Source organism: Macaca nemestrina, chromosome 7 (genome assembly GCF_043159975.1).
Source record: "Macaca nemestrina isolate mMacNem1 chromosome 7, mMacNem.hap1, whole genome shotgun sequence".
NCBI lineage: Eukaryota > Metazoa > Chordata > Mammalia > Primates > Cercopithecidae > Macaca > Macaca nemestrina.
Window position 1 is genome coordinate 130,912,190 of NC_092131.1, and position 19,062 is coordinate 130,931,251.

General features: G+C 36.7%; 1 protein-coding gene across 4 annotated transcripts in view; it reads right to left on the reverse strand.

Moving 5' to 3' along the window:
- Window positions 1–19,062, reverse strand: part of LOC105487639 (leucine rich repeat containing 49) — a 208,178-nt gene that overhangs the window by 150,666 nt on the left and 38,450 nt on the right. The window contains exons 1-5 of one of the 4 annotated variants that reach the window (XM_011751144.2): window positions 18,875–19,061; window positions 18,180–18,236; window positions 15,898–15,985; window positions 10,843–10,945; window positions 7,076–7,279 (exon numbers count right to left, since the gene is read on the reverse strand). In XM_011751144.2, the coding sequence (XP_011749446.2) occupies window positions 7,076–7,279; window positions 10,843–10,945; window positions 15,898–15,985; window positions 18,180–18,236; window positions 18,875–18,922 (500 nt within the window). In that variant the 5' untranslated portion in view covers window positions 18,923–19,061. Of the gene's footprint in view, window positions 1–7,075; window positions 7,280–10,842; window positions 10,946–13,385; window positions 13,475–15,897; window positions 15,986–18,179; window positions 18,237–18,874; window position 19,062 lie in introns of those variants that run through there. The other 3 variants (XM_024794735.2, XM_011751149.3, XM_011751153.3) reach the window with 3 other exon arrangements.

A 19,062-nucleotide genomic window follows, 5' to 3' on the forward strand; every position in this document is an offset into this window, starting at 1 on the left:
TCTAAACTCCTTACTTCTGCCTACAAGGCACTAACCTGGCTGCTGACTCTTCCGCCAGCCTTATCTCCTACCACAGGCTCACTCACTCACTCTGCTCCAGCGACAGAGGCATTCTTGCTGTACCTCTAACCTGACAAGTACATTTCTACCTTAGGGTATTTATTCTTGCTGTTCCTACTCCCCTAATGTTCTTCCCTCAAAACTTCACTTTATTCAGGTCTCAGATCAAACAACTCTTCAAAGATGCTTCCAGATGACCCTATTTAAAATAGTTTTCACTTCCTGTCCCCATTACACTGTTTCCTTTCTCTGCTTTGACTTCACAGAATTGATCATAGCCTAAAAATATATTATTTTGTGTTTACATTTTAAAAAAATCTCTTACCAAATCAAAATGTGAGCTTTAAGAGGACATTCTGACATGTTCTCTACTCTATCCCCAGCACTTATAACAGTGCCTAGTGCCAAGTAGGTACCCAAAAAATATTTGTTTAGTGAATGAACGAACATACTAACTAAATGAATAAGTTGTATGCACAAGGGTATTCATAACAGGATTCTTTATGACAGAGACAAATTGCATACCACCTAAATGCTTTCTACTGGGACCTGCTCAGTTTGTAAAATGCTTATATTTATTTGAAATTTTTGATATGCCAGATGAGAACAATGGTAAAAAAAAGAACAAAAAATGAAGTTCATACAACCCATCTTTATCACCATATATTTATCACCATCGATTTTTGTTGTCCTTGTTTACTGCCTCAAAGAACCATTTCCACCTCTCTAAGTGTTTTCAGAACTTGGATCATCCACTGAATAATATATATGTTATCTATACATAGTGTGTATATATGTGAGATATATATAGTGTGTATGTATATACATACATACCGATCATTACCATGTAAACATCATGCAGACTTAAACTTAATTAATTTCTGTCTGCACTTGATCTCAGTTATCTTATATCATTGCCAAATCAAGAATTATATTACAAGCCAATTCAATCCAATTCAATTTATAAAAATATTTCTCATATGCTCACCATGTATCATCGTTGTGTAGCTGTAGATCTTCCTCACTCCCTTATCACACACACACACCACACTGCCTTATGACCACCACCTCCTCATCAGTCTCCTCTCACATCATCACCCTGACAGAATCTGTACCCTACCCCCTGAACACTCCTACCTCACTTCGTCCAAACCATCAGCATTCTTCCAGACTCACTGGACTATTTCACTAGCCTTCACCTAGTGCCAGGCAATTAATACTATCCTGTCTAGAATTTAAATCTCTCAAATAGCTAAATTAATAGCCCAACCAGATAGGAAAACAGGTACAAATTTCTTTTTTTTTCTTTTTCTTTTTTTTTCTTTTTTTTTCTTTTTTTGAGATGGAGTCTCGCTCTGTCACCAGGCTGGAGTGCAGTGGCACAATCTCAGCTCACTGCAACCTCCACCTCCCAGGTTAAAGGGATTCTCCTGCCTCAGCCTCCCGAATAGCTATGACCACACGTGCGCGCCACTATGCCCAGCTAATTGTTCTATTTTTAGTAGAGACAGGGTTTCACCATGTTGGCCAGGGTGGTCTTGATTTCTTGACCTGGTGGTCCACCCACCTCGCCCTCCCAAAGTGCTGGGATTCCAGGCATAAGCCACCACGCCCGGCCCAGGTACAACTTTCAACACAACTTTTCCTCTCCCTGCTTTGCTCCTGAAATACCTAAAACAGTTGCAGAAAATTATAGTACCCTAATCATATGGCTTAGGACAGAGCCAGGCGTTCTAATAGTAACCTGACCTCATAGCTATTAGAGAAGCCTTTTATTCCATTCCTTTATACTTCGAAGTTCACATTCCCTAAAACAGTGATTCTCAAATTTCTGGATTTATCAGAATCACCTGGAGTGCCTGTAAAAACACTGTTTATTAGTTTCTCTTACTCTCCTTTGAACCAGCTTTGTCATCCTGCTGGTTCCCACATTATTTAATTAATTAAAATGCTGGCCTGTGATTACTATTTGTCTGAGAATTATATTTTTAACACTTTGAAAATTATACATCAGGGATAACAGAGATTATATCAGCCCAAAGTTCTCTGATTTGAAGAACCAATGTAGTCTGTTTCTGTCTTTATCAGAAATCCTGAACACCTTTAATGCCCTTCAATCAGAGAAACCATCATGTGCAGTATGTATTCCCTCAGAATTCCACCAGGGCCTCACATATTCACTCCCTATCTGTTGTGACTGCAACTTCCTTTGCAAAATTGAGAAATCTAACATAACTGACTCCATCTTGCTTCTAGTCATACAAGCTGTCTTTGCTCATTCCTGCACATAGGCCAAGCTAACTATGGGAAAAAATTTAGTTTACAGTTTAACTTTAAACCAAGGATCATAATAGTCCCTTCCTGAAACTAACCTCATCTTCGTTCAGGAACCAAAAACATCTTCATAAAACTAATGAAAGACCACAAGGTTAGAATTATGTTAGGGGCCTGAATTCTGCTAAGACTGAGGCATAATTAAATGATAACCAGTCATTGTTTTCTAACCTGCCTTTTTGTAATTGCTTACTGCTCAGGAATCACAGAGCCAATGGTAAGAAGATTTGTGACTTCCCCAATTTCCCCTATAGATAACATTGTTAATGAAACCTAAGACTGGTATTTGACGTATTTTTCAGATATATTTTCAGATTCTGGTAGACCAACTGATACCACCCAGACTGGTGATTTCCACTCAGGAACTGACTCAGTACAAGAAGACAGATTCAACACCCCTGTGACTCCATCCCCAATCCAACCAATAAGCAGAACCCATATTCCCTAGCCTCCTGCCTGCCAGACAAGCCTTGACAATCCTAGTCTCCAAATTCTTAGGGAGGCAGATTTGAGAAATATCTCCTCCTCCATCCTGCTCACTTGACTGCCTTGTGATTATTAAATTCTTACTCAGTTGCAACACCTTCTGTCTCAGTATATTGGCTTTTCTGTGCAGCAGGCAAGAAGAACCCACTGGGCTATAACATGACTTCTGGTATTAGTTTAGCTTTGACACATAGCTGCTTTATGACTCACATCAGATTTGGATCACCCAGGTGAACAGGAAGAAAAACAGACAAGTCGTTCAATCAGTTAAACCCAAGACCAACCAAACATCTTGCTTTCTTGTTCTCATGAGTTGCCTTTGCCATAAATTCTCTTCCCACCCCCAAACACCTGAAATGACCTAAAAACATACCCAATTCTAAAGAATTCAGAGGTAAACGAAGGCATCAGTTGACCTAGAAGGCCCCCACTGGTCAGATTATGTATTGATGTGAGGAATTTGCAGAATCCTAGCCAGTGCCCCCACATTTGACCATTTTTACATTAACACCAATGTGACCTGAAAGATTTATTTAAAAAAGAAGCTCTTCCATTAAATAGAAACTGAAACTAGAAAAAGATGAGGCCCACCCATCACCTGAGACCTCTAGGGATATATCACAGCCTGTCTCTGCAGGCCACATTATGTTACTGATGCCAGGATAAAGAACTCACTACAGGACCTATAAGAAGGCTCAGCTTTTCAGGTGTCAGAAACAAATCCTTAAGTGGGAAACTTCAAGGAGTCAAAAGGAAAGAAACAGAGAATCCCAGGTTCTAACAGAGAGTTTTGATCTCTAATCCTGGGTGATCAGAAGAAAATGCAGAGAAGTTCTCTGCATTCGCCTGTAATGACAAGGGTGGCAGAGGACCTGGAGAGGATAAGCAGGAGATACTGAAGGCAGAACAATTAGAGAACAAGAACTTTGACAGCAATGTGGGGTTGGGAGTTCTTTAGTATCAATGGAAACCTCACATACAGAACCTGAGCAAGGTTCTTTCTTAGCTTTAGAGTAGAAATCTTTGTTGGAGTTGCCTGAACCCAGAGGCACGTGATTGCCCTGGATTTCCATATATGGTTCCACTGCCTTGGACCAAAAGACAATGCAGAGTAATGTGGAAAGGAGAAAGCTTTCTGAAGTTGACCAGCAGGAAGCAACAAATCATCTAACACAAACGCATGAAGAGACAGGGTAGCAGATGTACTTCCCTCTTTACCAGCATCCTCAGCCAGGTTTGCCTAACATTCACATGATAGATTTCCATCTTCACAGCTCAAAGGCCTCTTGCTGTGACAAAGTCAGCTGGCTGGAGAGCACTTGGCATTTGTTTTAGGTATCAGACTTGCATTTTACTGACACTTCAAAAACATCCAATAGGGCAAAATATGGAAAGTTTTCTTCTGACTCATTTTCTTTTTGATTCAAGAACACTAATAGTTCTAGAACTGTTCAATAGCTACTCCTTTATGTGAAAAATAAAATAAGATTAAAACCAAACAAATAACAAATAAAAAAGATGGAAGAGTAGAAAGAGGAAGAAGAGACAGCATTAGATTGTTTTTACTTCACTAACATAATGATATAGTAGAAAGGCATTAAGTCTCTTAGAGTTGAAAGAACAAAAAGACCTTAAATAAAGTCAGAAGCTCAGATAGACTGGTGGCTTCAAGGCACAAGTTATCAAAAACAACAACTTAAAGGGTTAATTCTAAGAAGCCAGAGAAGCGGAAAAGTACAAATAGAAAGATAGATCAGATGGAAAGCTGACTTAAAATGGTAGGAACCAGGAACAGCGCTTAAATACTAGAGAAAGTGATTTTAAATATCACTAAAAATATTAATTCAAGGACTAGAAGAAGGGAATAATGACAATGGTATTAAAGAATAATTATAAGCGAGGCAAAGAAATCAGTAACTCTGAGGATCAGAAACTAGTAAAGAAATCTGGGCAAGAGAATAGGAAGCACCTGGGCAAGAGAATAGGGAGACTAGGGAATGCCTTAAATGTATGAAAAGTGAACTTCCCTTCTCACCTTACTCAGTGAACTGCTCTGGTGGCATACCCTTATTGTATAGACTTTGTATATATCTAACTTTGCAAAAGTCACTTTGCCTTTCCATTTCTCCATCTGTAAAAAGAGGAAGCTACTCTCTGAAGTCACTTCAAGCTCTAATACGCTATGATTCTATAATCTCCCTGCTATGATTTGAATATCTGACCCCACCGAACATCATGTTAAAATTTGACCCCCAATGGGTTGCCTAATAGCAACATAAACAGACTAAGATATGCTCCAAATTTGCTCAGACTACATAACGCTTAGCTTAACACTTGAACTAATTATGGGTAATAAACTACACTGATAGGAGCCTTCATAGAAACTATGGAGGACAAACAAGAGACTAGAACTCTGGGACATGATATTGGGAAAACTATCTTATATTATCATTGGGTAGTGCCAAGGCTCAATACACAACACCCCAAACTATGGCACATTGGCATACTGAGAAATTTAAGCTGAAGGAAATTGAGAAAATCATATAAGGAGGAAGCTCAGGCTGGGCGTGGTGGCTCATGCCTGTAATACCAGCACTTTGGGAGGCCAAGGCTGGCAGATCACAAGGTCAAAAAATCGAGACCATTCTGGCCAACACAATGAAACCTTGTCTCTACTAAATATACAAAAATTAGCTGGGCATGGTGGCACACGCCTATAGTCCCAGGTACTCGCTACTCAGGAGGCTGAGGCAGGAGAATCACTTGAACCCGGGAGGCAGAGGTTGCAGTGAGCCAAGATGGCGCCACTGTCCTCCAGCCTGGTGACAGTGCGAGACTCCATCTCAAAAAAAAAAAAGGAGGAAGCTCACTCTCTGACCTTCTCCCACCTTTCTTCCCTAAGGCCATAAAAGGAATTCTCTGATCTACCTACCCTACCTTAAATTTAAGATACCTTTCCTAAGCTCACTCTGTGAGCTTCTCTCCCCTTTCTCCCCTGAGGCCATAAAAAGAATTCTCTGATCTATCTTCCAGATAGATAGAAGTATCTGATCTATCCCTTCCCTTTGTGGGTATAGGGCAGGAGTCCTCTGGAATGAGGGTCTTATGACCCTCATGGAAGGAAGCAATGGAAGTAAAATACATAATATACCCCAAAAAAGGGAATGAAGACACAGAGACACCAAGAAGAATCTGAACAAATAGACTTTGCTAAGTTCCCCCAGTTTATTACCATTAGCTCATACCTCCTTTTGTCCAATCATACTGTCCACTTGCTATCAAACCTAAGCATAAAAATACACAGTTTTCCCTGTTTTGGAGGATATTCATTTATGAGGGCTCTTGTGTCATGTAAAAGTTGTATTAAATAAATTGTTAATGCTTTTCTCTTGTTAATCTTTGTTATAGAGTGTCAGCCATGAACCTTGAGATGGGTGAGGAAAATATATTACTTTTTTTCCCTGCAAGGAGTAATCCAAGATCCATGCTAGGGTGGGAGGCGGGGAAAGATGGGGGAGGAGAACCTAGCCTGGTTATGATACTATATCTAAACTTCTTCATTTGATAATATAAAAATCATTTTTGGATTTTACTATAAAGCCCTTCTTTGTAGGCATTGCAAAAGCTATTCAGTAAAATAGAATGAAAAGTAATGAATGAATCTCAAAGAAATAAGTCAAGAACTGTATAGTTGCACTACATAACAGAGTTGTATAAAAGGAACTGGGGAAGTTCATATAGGATGTAATGTTAGATACAAACTGAAACTACCGTCTGAAAAAGAATCAATTCGTGATTTGATAATCACAAAGTATCGAGTGTCTACCCTTAGTCAAACACTGGGAAGAGTCACAAGTGAAATACATAAGCCTAAAGTGAATACACATGTTTAAAGTAAGTTCTAAGGAAACAAAATCAAGGCCAAAGTCTGCTATTTACTTCCCTATAAGATATGGCACTGAAAAGCAATGGAAGTAAAATACATAATAAATGTTACTTGGTGTGACAGATTGTCAAACTGAATCTCATGAAACGAATTATGACTGGATCTTAGTCCACTCAAATAATTCAAATAATTTTTAAAAATTTTTAGCCTATTCATTTCTTAAGTATTATTCAATTCTAAGTTGTCATCTCCACATTAATCCTACACATAACATTAGGTTACAAACAAACACTGCTCTACAAAGAATACCTGTTTTTCCCCAACAGAAGGACACGAAGGCATCTCAGAGTAGAAAGCCCACTGATTTCTTCAATCTGGTTATCATATAAATCCAAGGATATTAACTTCTGTAGATTAGAAATATTTTGTATCCGAGTTATAAAATTGTGTTGAAAGTTCAACAAACGAAGGTGGTCTTCCCCATTGATGATAGGACATACGGTCAGCTTTTGTCTAGAAAAAAATGTTAAAAAGTTAATTAGGTTATGATTCAGCCACCTACCTCCTCTTACAAATATTAGTAGTAGTATCTTTGTGCTCTCATTCTGTGAGGAGAAAAAAATAAGTTGGACCACTTCCAACCCCCATGAACTAAGCGACCTATATTTAATTGCAAATCATTCACAAAAAAAAACCAATAGACTTTGACAGGGTTTATTATTAAAATTATGTCTAAGCTCTCATTATATTAAAAAACTCAAATATAATTTTTTTTCACATGAAATTGACTTAACATGAGAAAACATTCAACATAATTGTCTTTTGTGATAGAGGTTTAAATGACTGAATCTTGTCACATAACCAGACAAGTGCCCTTGGCATCAATCCACTGATGTAACGACTGCCCAGGCAACTAAGTCATCAGAGTTAAAAACATATAAAAGGGTCTCTCAGGGAATCATAGACTGTTGAGCTAGATGACATCTTCAAAAGAGCAAGAAATTCGGCCATCTACCGTTCGATTTGATTAAAAAAAAATTCATACTGAGATTTATTAATGGCAAAGTGGTCCTTAACATTTCCTCAGAAACTAAGATTTTATGTATACGTTTACATGCTCAACACTGTGAACTTTGCAGAACATTTAGAGTCCTACAGGGTAGGACGAAACCTTAAAAATATATGCTTTCAGCTGTATTTAAAACAGTAAGCCTCTATTATGCAAAATGTTGTAACGTATTACATGTGAAGTAAGTAAGTTGAGGGCCCTTTAAGAATTCTAGTAGTAAAATAATAGGGGCAGACAGGAGGTCCTGCGTGATTCTAGTCTGAGAGGTCAAAAGGAGTCTTCAAGGAAAATACAGCTCTATCGGAGTGTGAACAACTCTAATACGGAAGTTTATTAGAAATACTCTCTTTCTGTAGAAATCAAGTTAATGTAAGCTTTAAAGAAAATAAATCAGAGTGTTACTAGCATAACTGAAACTATGAAAGTGATCAGAATCTTCCTGATAAAGAGAAAAAATAATGATTCGCAGAAAAAAAAAGTAACTGAATGTTAATGGCTAACAAAGATACGATGTTTAAAAATATAGATTCTGAAGAAACCTGTTAAAGATAAAGGAAAAGAAAAGGAAATTTTGGGCAATAGTTTAATTCTTTTAATGTATGGTTAATTTTATAATTCATTTCATGTATTCAATTATTTTATCACAGAATATTTAAAATTCACTTATATATTCAATTATTTTATCACAATACTTTATCCAATTATTTTATCACAATATTTTATCCAACTATTTTATCACAACTGTGATAAATCAATAAATTTAGTATATAAATTATAAATTAATAAATTATAAGTATTCTACCTTAAGATTTGTATCTTTGTGCATCAGCTTAGCAAAAAATTGAAATCGTCTCACTTCTGCTTCAGTCTTTTTCTTTTTCTCTTAAACTTACTGATATTCCCCAACTTCTATTTCATCCAATTCTTGAATCGGTCATCACTAAGATAGGAAAATAAATAACCTACAACCTCCCTCTTACATAAGCCACCATAGATTGAAATAAAGTCACTTTCTCTGATACTAAACACAGTGGTTAAGTCCCAGTGCCAAGGCTCACTTGTATACCACTTAACCCCATAAACCTCTGTCACTCCAACAAAACAAGCAAGCAAACATACATAATAACCAGAGAACCAGTGCCCTCAAGGGGAGTTTCTAGGCCTACAAAACTCTTGAGTTGCTACACCTCCTACCCCATTACTGATACATCTAATGGACTATGCCTTTGCTTCTGTGTTTCCTTCTGGGTGCCGATAAGCTGTCTTTCTGGTACTCCAGGGCTAACCTAACTCCCAAAAGAGCCAGAGCCTAGCTCTTCTAAGTAGTTCTTCTCAGGGTTGGATTCTGCTCTTGACCCCTCAGTCCCTAGCTAAGAAGCTGCAAAGCATGGCATATCTGCCTTTGGAAATCACTGGCACTACCCACTGGCTCTCAAAAGTGATCCCTGAGTTAGTTTCTTGCTGCTAGCCAAACTTTCTTGACTGCACATCCTGGTTCTTGTCAAATGGTGCCTAACTTTATATCTTTGTGATTCTGTCATTTCACAACCAATGAAGTGGAGTCAGTTCTCTTAATCCTGACTTTCTTGATAAGCAAGTCTCTGCCTGATCAAAGTTTGCTTCTCCACCCCAGAGGCCCATGCTGTTAAGGACCCATCTTCACAATTGCCTGAGTCACACCAAGCTACAAAGGAAGTGCCTAACTCGTTATGTCATAGTCTTAAAAATACTGGCTCCTGTTAATATCAAGTAACATGAAACGGAAGGAAGCTGAGGTACTATTCTTGGCCAGTCTTTCAGAGATCAAAAGAAAAGTTATCAAAAAAAATCCCTCAAAACATTTTAAAATATAAAAAAAAATAAAATATAATGAAAGTTATAAATATTAGACAGCATTCTCAAAAACCATCTATACCGCAAAGATGTCATGAGCGATATTGCCCTTCAGTGTTACTTTCCATACAAAAGAACATGTTGGAACCTCCAGCAGTTTTTCCCAACTATAAACACAGACAGTTCATTATAATTTGTTGTCAGATGTGCACTGCTAAGCTAAAGGTATGCAGAGCAGAGATGTTTTCTCTGCTGGTTACACCACTGGGGTAGAGGTTGGGATCCTTCATCCACCATGTTACTGTGGATAGTTTCCTAGATGTAAAGATGGGGATCAAGTTCTAAATATATTCATTCATTAAAAAATATTTATCAAGAGCATGTTTTGTACCAGGTTCTGTTCTAAATATCAAGAATACAGAACTGGACAAAAATTTCTGTGCTTATGGAACCTGTATTCTAGCAGGAGACAGACAATAAACATAGTAAGTAAATAGTTATTATGTTATAGGGTAATAAATGCTAAGAAGAAAAATAATGAAAGCAGAGAAGGGGGCTGGAGACTTCAGTGTGTAAGGGGTTGCAATTTTGGAGAGGATGGCCAGAGAAAATCATCCCTGAAATGATGACATTTGAGCAAAGATCTGAAGGCGGTAAGGGAATGAACCTAAAGATATGAGGAGGAACAGCATTCCAGGCAGAGGGAATAGCAAGTACCAAATTCCTGAGGTATAATCACTCTTGGTGTATTCAAGGAACAGCTAGGAGGCAGGTATGATTGGAGCAGTGAGTGAAGGAGAGTGTAGGAAGAGATTAAGCCAGTGAAGTAACAGGAAACTAGACTGGATAGGGCCCAGGAAGCTCATGTGAGGATTATATATATTATAGTTTTTTTCTATACTAAAATCCATTTTTCATCAATGTCATATTTTAGAATTGCTGTAGTACTTTTGCGGAGTATAGTCAAGCTCTTTTATTTATATAGATATAAAATTCCTCACCATACCTCAGGAAGGAGAAGCAAAAAGTTGGTTTAAAAAATGATTATATCTAAATAGGAGAATTGAATAACTGGGGAACAGGAGGAAGGAAGGAGACTTGCATCTTTCAAATCTTGTACCATGTCTATGTATTACCTAGTCAAAAAAAATAAAATAAAATAAATTGTCCTCACCTTTCTAGGCTCAACCTGTCTGAGTAAAGAATTTTCTCTTCAGAAGAACGTTGAAGAATAGGAAATGATGACAATGATGAGCTCACCAAATTAATATGATCACCTATTAAAAATGATATACAAATTACTTAATTAAGAAAAGCCTTCAAAGTCTTGAAACTAAAGTCACCTTATATTTGGAGAATTTTGGCACCATAAATATCTTATCTAGCAAGTATAGTTTCCATAGCTCTCCACATTTGAAATTAATTACTAAGTTGAATCTGTTTCTTTCCTTCTGAAACCTAAACTATGTGTTCCATGTATGCCAAATAATTTTTCCCTTGCCTTACAGATTGGTTAAAAGTACAGAACTACTCCAGTGCTATCTTTATCCCTTTGGAATCCTAACTCCTTGTCTTAAATTCTAACTCTCTATAACTAAAATGATTGTCCCTCATTACCAGATATATTTGGGCCAGTGCTATGACAGCCCTGCCAGATTCTGGATTTTGAAGGTATTTTAATGGAAGAATCTCCAAATGCTGACAAGGAGCTCGTGGTAGTTTTCATTTCCAGCCCATATAGTTCTGTCACATTTGTTGTAGATGAGATGCATAGGAAATACACAAAAAGTAGTTTTGGATAGCAGATGTAAACCTCGCATCATCTCTTTCTTTGTATGTTCAGCCACTATTAGTAGAGAATATTGCCAAGATACCAAAGTGGATGTCAGTAAATCTAGTATTCTCATAGTTAGGGTCCACGGAGTATATGACACCCCTCTAAGGTTTATAGGCTGTTTGTTAGATGGTGTGCTTGCCATTATGTAGCCTTCAATCTAACAGACTGAAATTAATAAATACACATATGAAATTCATAAATAGAACAACATACATAAATGCAGAATAAAAAGAATACCTATTTGTAAATTTGCACATAAGTGTGTCTGGTTATTTTTTACTTAATGAAGGTGGTTACAGATGGGTTTGGGGGAAGGTGAATATTAAGATATTTTCTAAAGAACTAGAAGAATGTAAATGGTCAAGAAGGAACGATGAGAAGTTCCAGAAATGAGGTAAGATTTGAGTAATGGGTCAAATGTGACAGTTTGAATGCCAGAGGAAATCTACCATATTTTCCTCTATGAAAAGAAAATCTTCTGAGCAGCAACTGATGTTGAAATGCCTAAAGGCAGCAGTAAATATAATAGTAAAATAGAACCTGAGGTTACCACAGAATTCTGCTGATGAAACTAACAAAAAGATCAAAACCAAATCTAGAAAGCTAACCTACTTTTTGGGAGGTCACCAGACAATATAATGACAACTTAAAATCAAGTTCTATATAAATCATATTAAAAAGCTATAAGGCAATGGCATTTGCTAGCTTCCTCAGGTCTGCAAGGCATAAACTGAAGTATCTCAACCCTAGTTTCTTGAACAAAATATCAGTGCTCACATCCCACTTTTCTGAATATTATGAAATATCAAGATAATAATGATGTTCTAGAGCATAAGCATTCAGAATTGACATCATATTCACCAACAAACTGATTTTCTGGCATGACCATATGCTAGCAGGATACCTAAAAGCAACCACAAGTCAGTAAACTGATTTGGATATCAAGTCAAGACGGTTAAAAAAACAAAAACAAAACAAACAAAAAACAGTCTAAAGACTGACTGCAGTCTAAGAATTAACTAATTAAAGATTAATTGGTCAACTAAAGATAAAAGATTGAAAAACTCCAAGCAGCAGACAACCTCAATATCTCTTGTTAGCATTAGTCAGGTTTTGTGAATTATTTTGCTAAGGCTTCAAGGCAATCCTCAATTTTTAAGAGGCAAATTTAAACTTTACAAAACTTGAGATACAGATGCAATAATCAAAGATTAAATTTAATTTACACTCAGTGAATAAAGGAATTTTATCCTTAAACTTTCTAGCTCTTTTTATACACAGAAGTCATAATCAATATCAGCATAATGAACTTACTATCAATGTGATATACTGCTTACAATAAACAGAAAGCCACAAGAATGATTAGGGTAAAAGGCCTTAAATCTACCACACAACAAGATCTTCTAAATAACTGAGAACCAGAGAGATCCACAGTTAAAATATCCACATATATATGTGGGTATATAAACACCCACATAAAAACTACATTACTATGTGGCAAAATTTTCATTGTAACAGTTTGTTACTGTTTATTTCATTTTTCTTCCTTTTTGAGACAGGGTCTTGCTCTGTCACCCAGGCTGGAATGCAGCGTGGCATGATTACTGCTCCCTGCAGCCTCAAACTCCCGGGCTCAAGTGATCCTCCTACCTCAGCCTCTCGAATAGCTGGGACTACAGGCATGTGCCACCACACCCAGCTAATTTACTTATTTTTTTACAGATGGGGTTTCATCTTATTGCCCATGTTCAAGATGGGGTCCTGAACTCCTGGGCTCAAGCAATCCACCCATCTTGGCCTCCCAAAGTGCTGGGATTACAGGTGTGAGCCATAGCAACCGGCCTGTTATTATTTATTTCTTATATTACTATTTAACTTACCAGATATGTAGCCCTTGTCTTCCCAATTAAATTTACAAGCTCCTTGGGTGATGAACCTCATTTTACATTCTTTATATTCTTGGTAAAATCTAAATTCAGTAGGCAATCAATAGACAAATTAATTGTTTTTCCAGTTTACTAAGACTTAATTGAAAATCTATTTTGTGTGTGTTATTTCTGTTTAAAAAAATCTCAATATAAATAGCATCTCAAAGTGTTAAGAAGTATAATGGTCTAAATTTGGTAAGAATGTTCATTGCACTGCATGCTAGATACACAGATGGCTGGATGGCTGGTTGGATATATGAATATATAGATGAGGAGATGGATGCATGGATGGATAAATGAACAGATGGGTGGATGGACAGACAGGTGGATGGACGGATGGCATAGTACATATTGCCATATATGTGCGTCCATTCAGCCCTGTCTTTGAGATTGTTTTGGTAACGAAAATCTTAACTCTAGATTTTCCAGTGATTTATCATTATCTTAAGAACAAAGTATTGCCTCTTCCCTTCTACACACATATTTTAAAATTCCTAATTAAGGGATTTAATCAATAAGGTCAGGTTAACTGGAATTTTATTATATAGTAGTTCCTGCAATATATGGCACGTATAGAATCTCAAAGACACAGGGGTTAACTCTTAGTATTACAAGAAGCCTAAAAGAAATCACATATCAAGTTTTAAACTCACTAACTTAAATAAAATATCAAGTGTCTTTACTTTTGACTGAGAGTACCACTGGTTAATTTGTGTGGACAGGCTATCATATGTTTGATTAATTTTGAAAAATAAGAAATGGCTGAAATTAATTATCATGTTTGGGCATCAAGATAGTTTATTAGACAGACATCCCTAAGCTTTTCCTGATGAAGTGCTACTTATAATTTTTCCAAAATTTTCTGCCCTTGGAAGTAAAATTTGAGTACAAAAGTCAAGAAAATAATTAAGTTGTCTGGCCTTCTTTGCACGAAACTGCCTGGAACTATTGAGGGAGCACGTTGAAAGCAACCAGGTACACATTTAAGACATTTTAAATGAGTATCCTGTCACAAAACCTAATTTTGAATAAATTTTTTAAATGAAAAACCAATTAGGTTTTTTTTCCCTAAAGAGTTAATTCATACTAAATGGGTCATTACTTATGTATAAAACTTTATTCATCTCTCAAGTTCACAAAATTCAATACATCCATATTATTTCCTCATTAGCAAATATCTAGTAACACTTTACCACTTAAATAAATTTGCCTGGCCAACCGTCCTCAAATCTGTTTACTAACTCCCTACTTTAACTCAAGAAAAGCTTAGTGAAAGTACTTAATTTTGATTCGTGATTTCGGGAAAACTTTTAAGATATTGTTACTAAAAATGTTAAGGAAATTTACAATGCAAGCATAAAAACTCTTGTTGAGGCTTCACATCTATAATTCTGTACCTAAAAGAGTGACTGGCATATAATACTTGCTTTATAAATATCTACTGAACTGAATCAAAGAAGGCAAAGATAGATGCTTCCTGAACTGTGGAATTGCAGTTAGGCTGATGTCATGTCCAGCAATTGGTCAAGACAAGAGTGTAGAATGTAGGAAAGAGAAAAGATATGTCAGATTAGATGGGTCCAAGAAGTTGGCCCGGAAATAAAAAGAGAGAGAAAATTACCCAATATTTAAAATCACCATATGTTCCCACAGTAATAACATGAACAACCTGGAAAGGTCTATATTGATCAGCCCTCTCATATAAACTCCTAAGAGGTAAAGGCAGTTTTGTATATGTGGATTCAGAAGTGTTTAACATGAGCACATTACACAAAGCTAATGGCTGTCAGCAACAAACCAAGATTCAAATGTGAAGGAAATTTTTCCTTGATTTGAAAAATATAACCAGATCATATGAGGCACTATTTGTCAAAGGATGACCCACAAACCATATACCTCAGAATCACTTGTGACATTATTAAAATGCACATTTCCAAATCCCACTCAAGACCTACAAAATCAGAACGGGGAAGATGGAGGGGGAGCACTAAGAATGTGCATTTGTAACAAGATCCCAAGTGATAGACACTAAAGTTTAAGGCCTTTAATATAAAATCTATAATTATATGTGATAGTAACAGGGAAAGATTGTTTCTTCTCTACTGCTGACTTTCCATTCTTTCCTTATTTCCTTAATATTTGTGTTCCCATACGCTTACTCTCTCTAATTAGCGACTTCCAAATACTGTTCTAATACAGTATCTGAAACATTCTTTTTCCATTCTCTAGTGTATAGCCCACCCTTAAAGGAAAATAATAACAGCTTTTTCCTATATTGGAAATAATCTACTATGCTATATATATACAACCAATGATTTTTTTAAAAATACCAAACCAATTTGGTCCCAGTGAACCATTTCATTTTAAATTCAAGTTTATTTGGACCTAGTAATTCAACATTATTAAACAGTTAATATTATTTAAAGATGATGAACCACATCTGATCTCTACTCACTGACAATACCTTGCCTACTTGAGTAGTTTCTTTCAAGGTCATGTTGTAAAAGTCTACCGGGGAATGATGATGTGTCTTTATTTAGCTTGAATTCAACCTGAAAAACATTATTAAAGAAAAAAATATTTGGAGGCAAATTTAACACTAAGCAATGAAGATAATAAAAAATAACATATAATAACTGATACACATGGTACAGTGTGGATGAACCTTGAAAACATCATGCTAAGTCAAAGAAAACTGACACAAAATACCACATAGGTAAATCCATAGAGATGCAAAGCATATTTGTGGCTTCTAGGCATTTAAGGGAAGCAGGGAATGAAAAGTAACTGCTTTATGGCTATAGGGATTCCACTTGGAATGATGAAAAAATTCTGGAACTAGATAGAGGTGATGACTGCACCTCTATCATTGTATTTTACCACGCACAAAATCAGGGTCAATTTTATGAGGTCAGATAAAAGATACTCCAAGCTGAGACACTTCCAATCCCTCCATGCTCTCACCACAAATACAATGATTAAAAGAACCATTTGCTACAAAAAAAAAGCACACAATATAAATAAAATGCTGTTGAAAAACATCACTGTTTTGATCATTATAATCCCTTTAAATGTCCTATTATAACATAATACAATTGTATATTTAAGTCTTCTAAGTAGGGTTTTCACTTGATCTCAAACTGATCTAAAATAATTATCTGGTAGGAGGAATGAGAAAAAAAAACCCAAAACAACTTCTTATGATTAGCCACAAAAAAACCCAAATATGTACCCTGAATAAATTAAGATGCTTCTAATGTATCCACACTATAAACATTATGTTGCCATTTGCATTATATCCTTAGGAATTATATGACCTGAAGGTATTTTCTCTGAATAGATGTCCACACAAGAGAAAGTGAATGGTTTAGAAAAAATGTTTAGATGAGGCACACAGTCCCTAGAAACATTATAATGGTGGGAAAGGATTTGTCCAGAGAAATCAATTAGGAAAGCTCTGGAGGGTATCCATTATGCTTGATTACAATAAAGAATATTTTTAAATTAATCTAACTGATGCTTGAGATGATCAAATGATCTATTTTCCGAGTGTTCACTATTTTCATATTCATACATAATGTCATCAACAGCTGCCTCCTTGACTAACAATGTCCTTCCATTTACCTTCCTCATGCCTTTTTTTACCCTTCTTCATGCTGTTATGTGTGAACTCTGCCCTTCACTTTAGAGTTCTTCCAGTGATGCCTATTTAATAACTTTTTAGGAAACACCTGAATTGTGATGGTTAGAGGTTTCCAACATGGTCAAAGGAGGAAAAATCATGTTGTGTCTTGAGACATAGTGTGTAGAAAGTAGGTGAGTATAAATGCTGAGGTGAGACAGAAGGAAAAGAGAAACATGTTTATCTCAAAATCTCAAAAATTAAATCAAAAGCCAGAAATTCTATAAATGCTAGAGACATTATGGGCAAATAGTCTGGGGGAAAAAAATCTCATATTCATATTGTAACTTCTAAATAACATTAAGTCTAACATGTGTCCACTGCTAACCTATTTTTTTCTTCCCTGATTTTAAATGGGATGTGTGGATATGCCCTCCCAATTACCATTTTATCTAAGGTGTCATCAGTAGTAAGACATACCATTATTTTACCCTCTACTAAGAAAGAATTAAACTATGACATGCCATCAATTTTAAGAAGGCTCCTGATTTCAGAAATATGTAAGTATCACTGGGTGCGGTGGCTGTCGCCTGTAATCCCAGCACTTTGCCAGGCCAAGGCAGGTGGATCGCTTCAGCTCAGGAGCTCGAGAACAGCCTGGGCAACATGGCGAAACCTATCTCTGCAAAAAATACAAAAATATTAGCCGGGCTTGGTGGCAGGTACCTGTGGTCCCACCTACTCAGGAGGCTGAGGTAGGAGGATCACTTGAGCCTGGGAGGCAGAGGTTGCAGTGAGCCAAAATTGTGCCCCAGCTCCCCAGCCTGGGTGACAGAGCTAGACCCTGTCTCAAGAAAAAAAAAAAAAAAAGTGTAAATGTCAAAACACACACACACACACACACACACAAACCTTACCTTTTGTAATCAATAAAATAACACTAAGTTTTTTAAAGAGGGCTATTTTGGCTTTATGTAGGCAGAAAGTAAGAACTAGCTTTAAACTGGAAATCAAAGTAAATCTACTTAAATTTTTCAGTTTAGAATCTACTCTTAAATCATGCTGCTATTTGTGTAGAAAATAAAACAATCTTCTATTTAAAGGCCAACCTTCTTAAATCTTACTTTGTTTTTTTCAGGAAGCGATGATGTTTGAATAACCAGATGAAGCCCACAGTTCACCTGAAATGTAAAAATTAAACCATAAAATTTGCTCTTCATACACAAACACATATTTCCAAAAAAAAAAGGTACACATAAAAATATAACAAAAAATTAGAACAGAATGCTCGATTTCTGTTTCTGGTAAATGATCTTGTTCTGAGGATTTGCTGAAAACAATAAAATCACATCTAAGAATTAAAAGGTTTCACTGATTTATTTTCCAAAATGTCGGCAGCAATTTAACCCTCTAGTTAGTACTCAGGCTTTCAACATTTGCCATTCAGGTCTAAATAAATATCTCAATGGGACAGGTGAAAGAGGTGGGACTCCCTAATGATAAATTATCTTCACAGTCAAAAGGAAAAGAAAAGAAAAAGGAATTGACTGGCCAAAGGAATTTAAATAAACCCGAGCCTTTCACAGCAGACCAGCTCCACCTTCTGGGGAGCCCAGATCCTGGACAAGACTTTGAGTACCTATCATACAACATTAAATTGTGCCTTGGTCCAGCCCACGAACCTCAAACGCCGGCCAGACAATAGCTTGAGCAGACCCAGCGGCCCCGGTCCCAATAATACAGCCCATCTCCTAGGACAAAGACGCCAGTCAGAAAGAGTACCAATGGGAAGAAAGAGAAAGTAGAAGGCCCAGCTTACGTTGTTCGCAGCCCGGCCAGAAACAGAGCGATATTTCCCAGGAATCATGATAGGAGACAGTCCAGGTTCTCTGTTAGATCTGCCTTCGAAGTGACGCTACAGCAGAGATTCAAAGAGACCCGAAAGAGGTCATCTCCCAGGCAACCGGCTCAGGGTTACCATGGAAACGGCCATTTCCGGTCTGGACC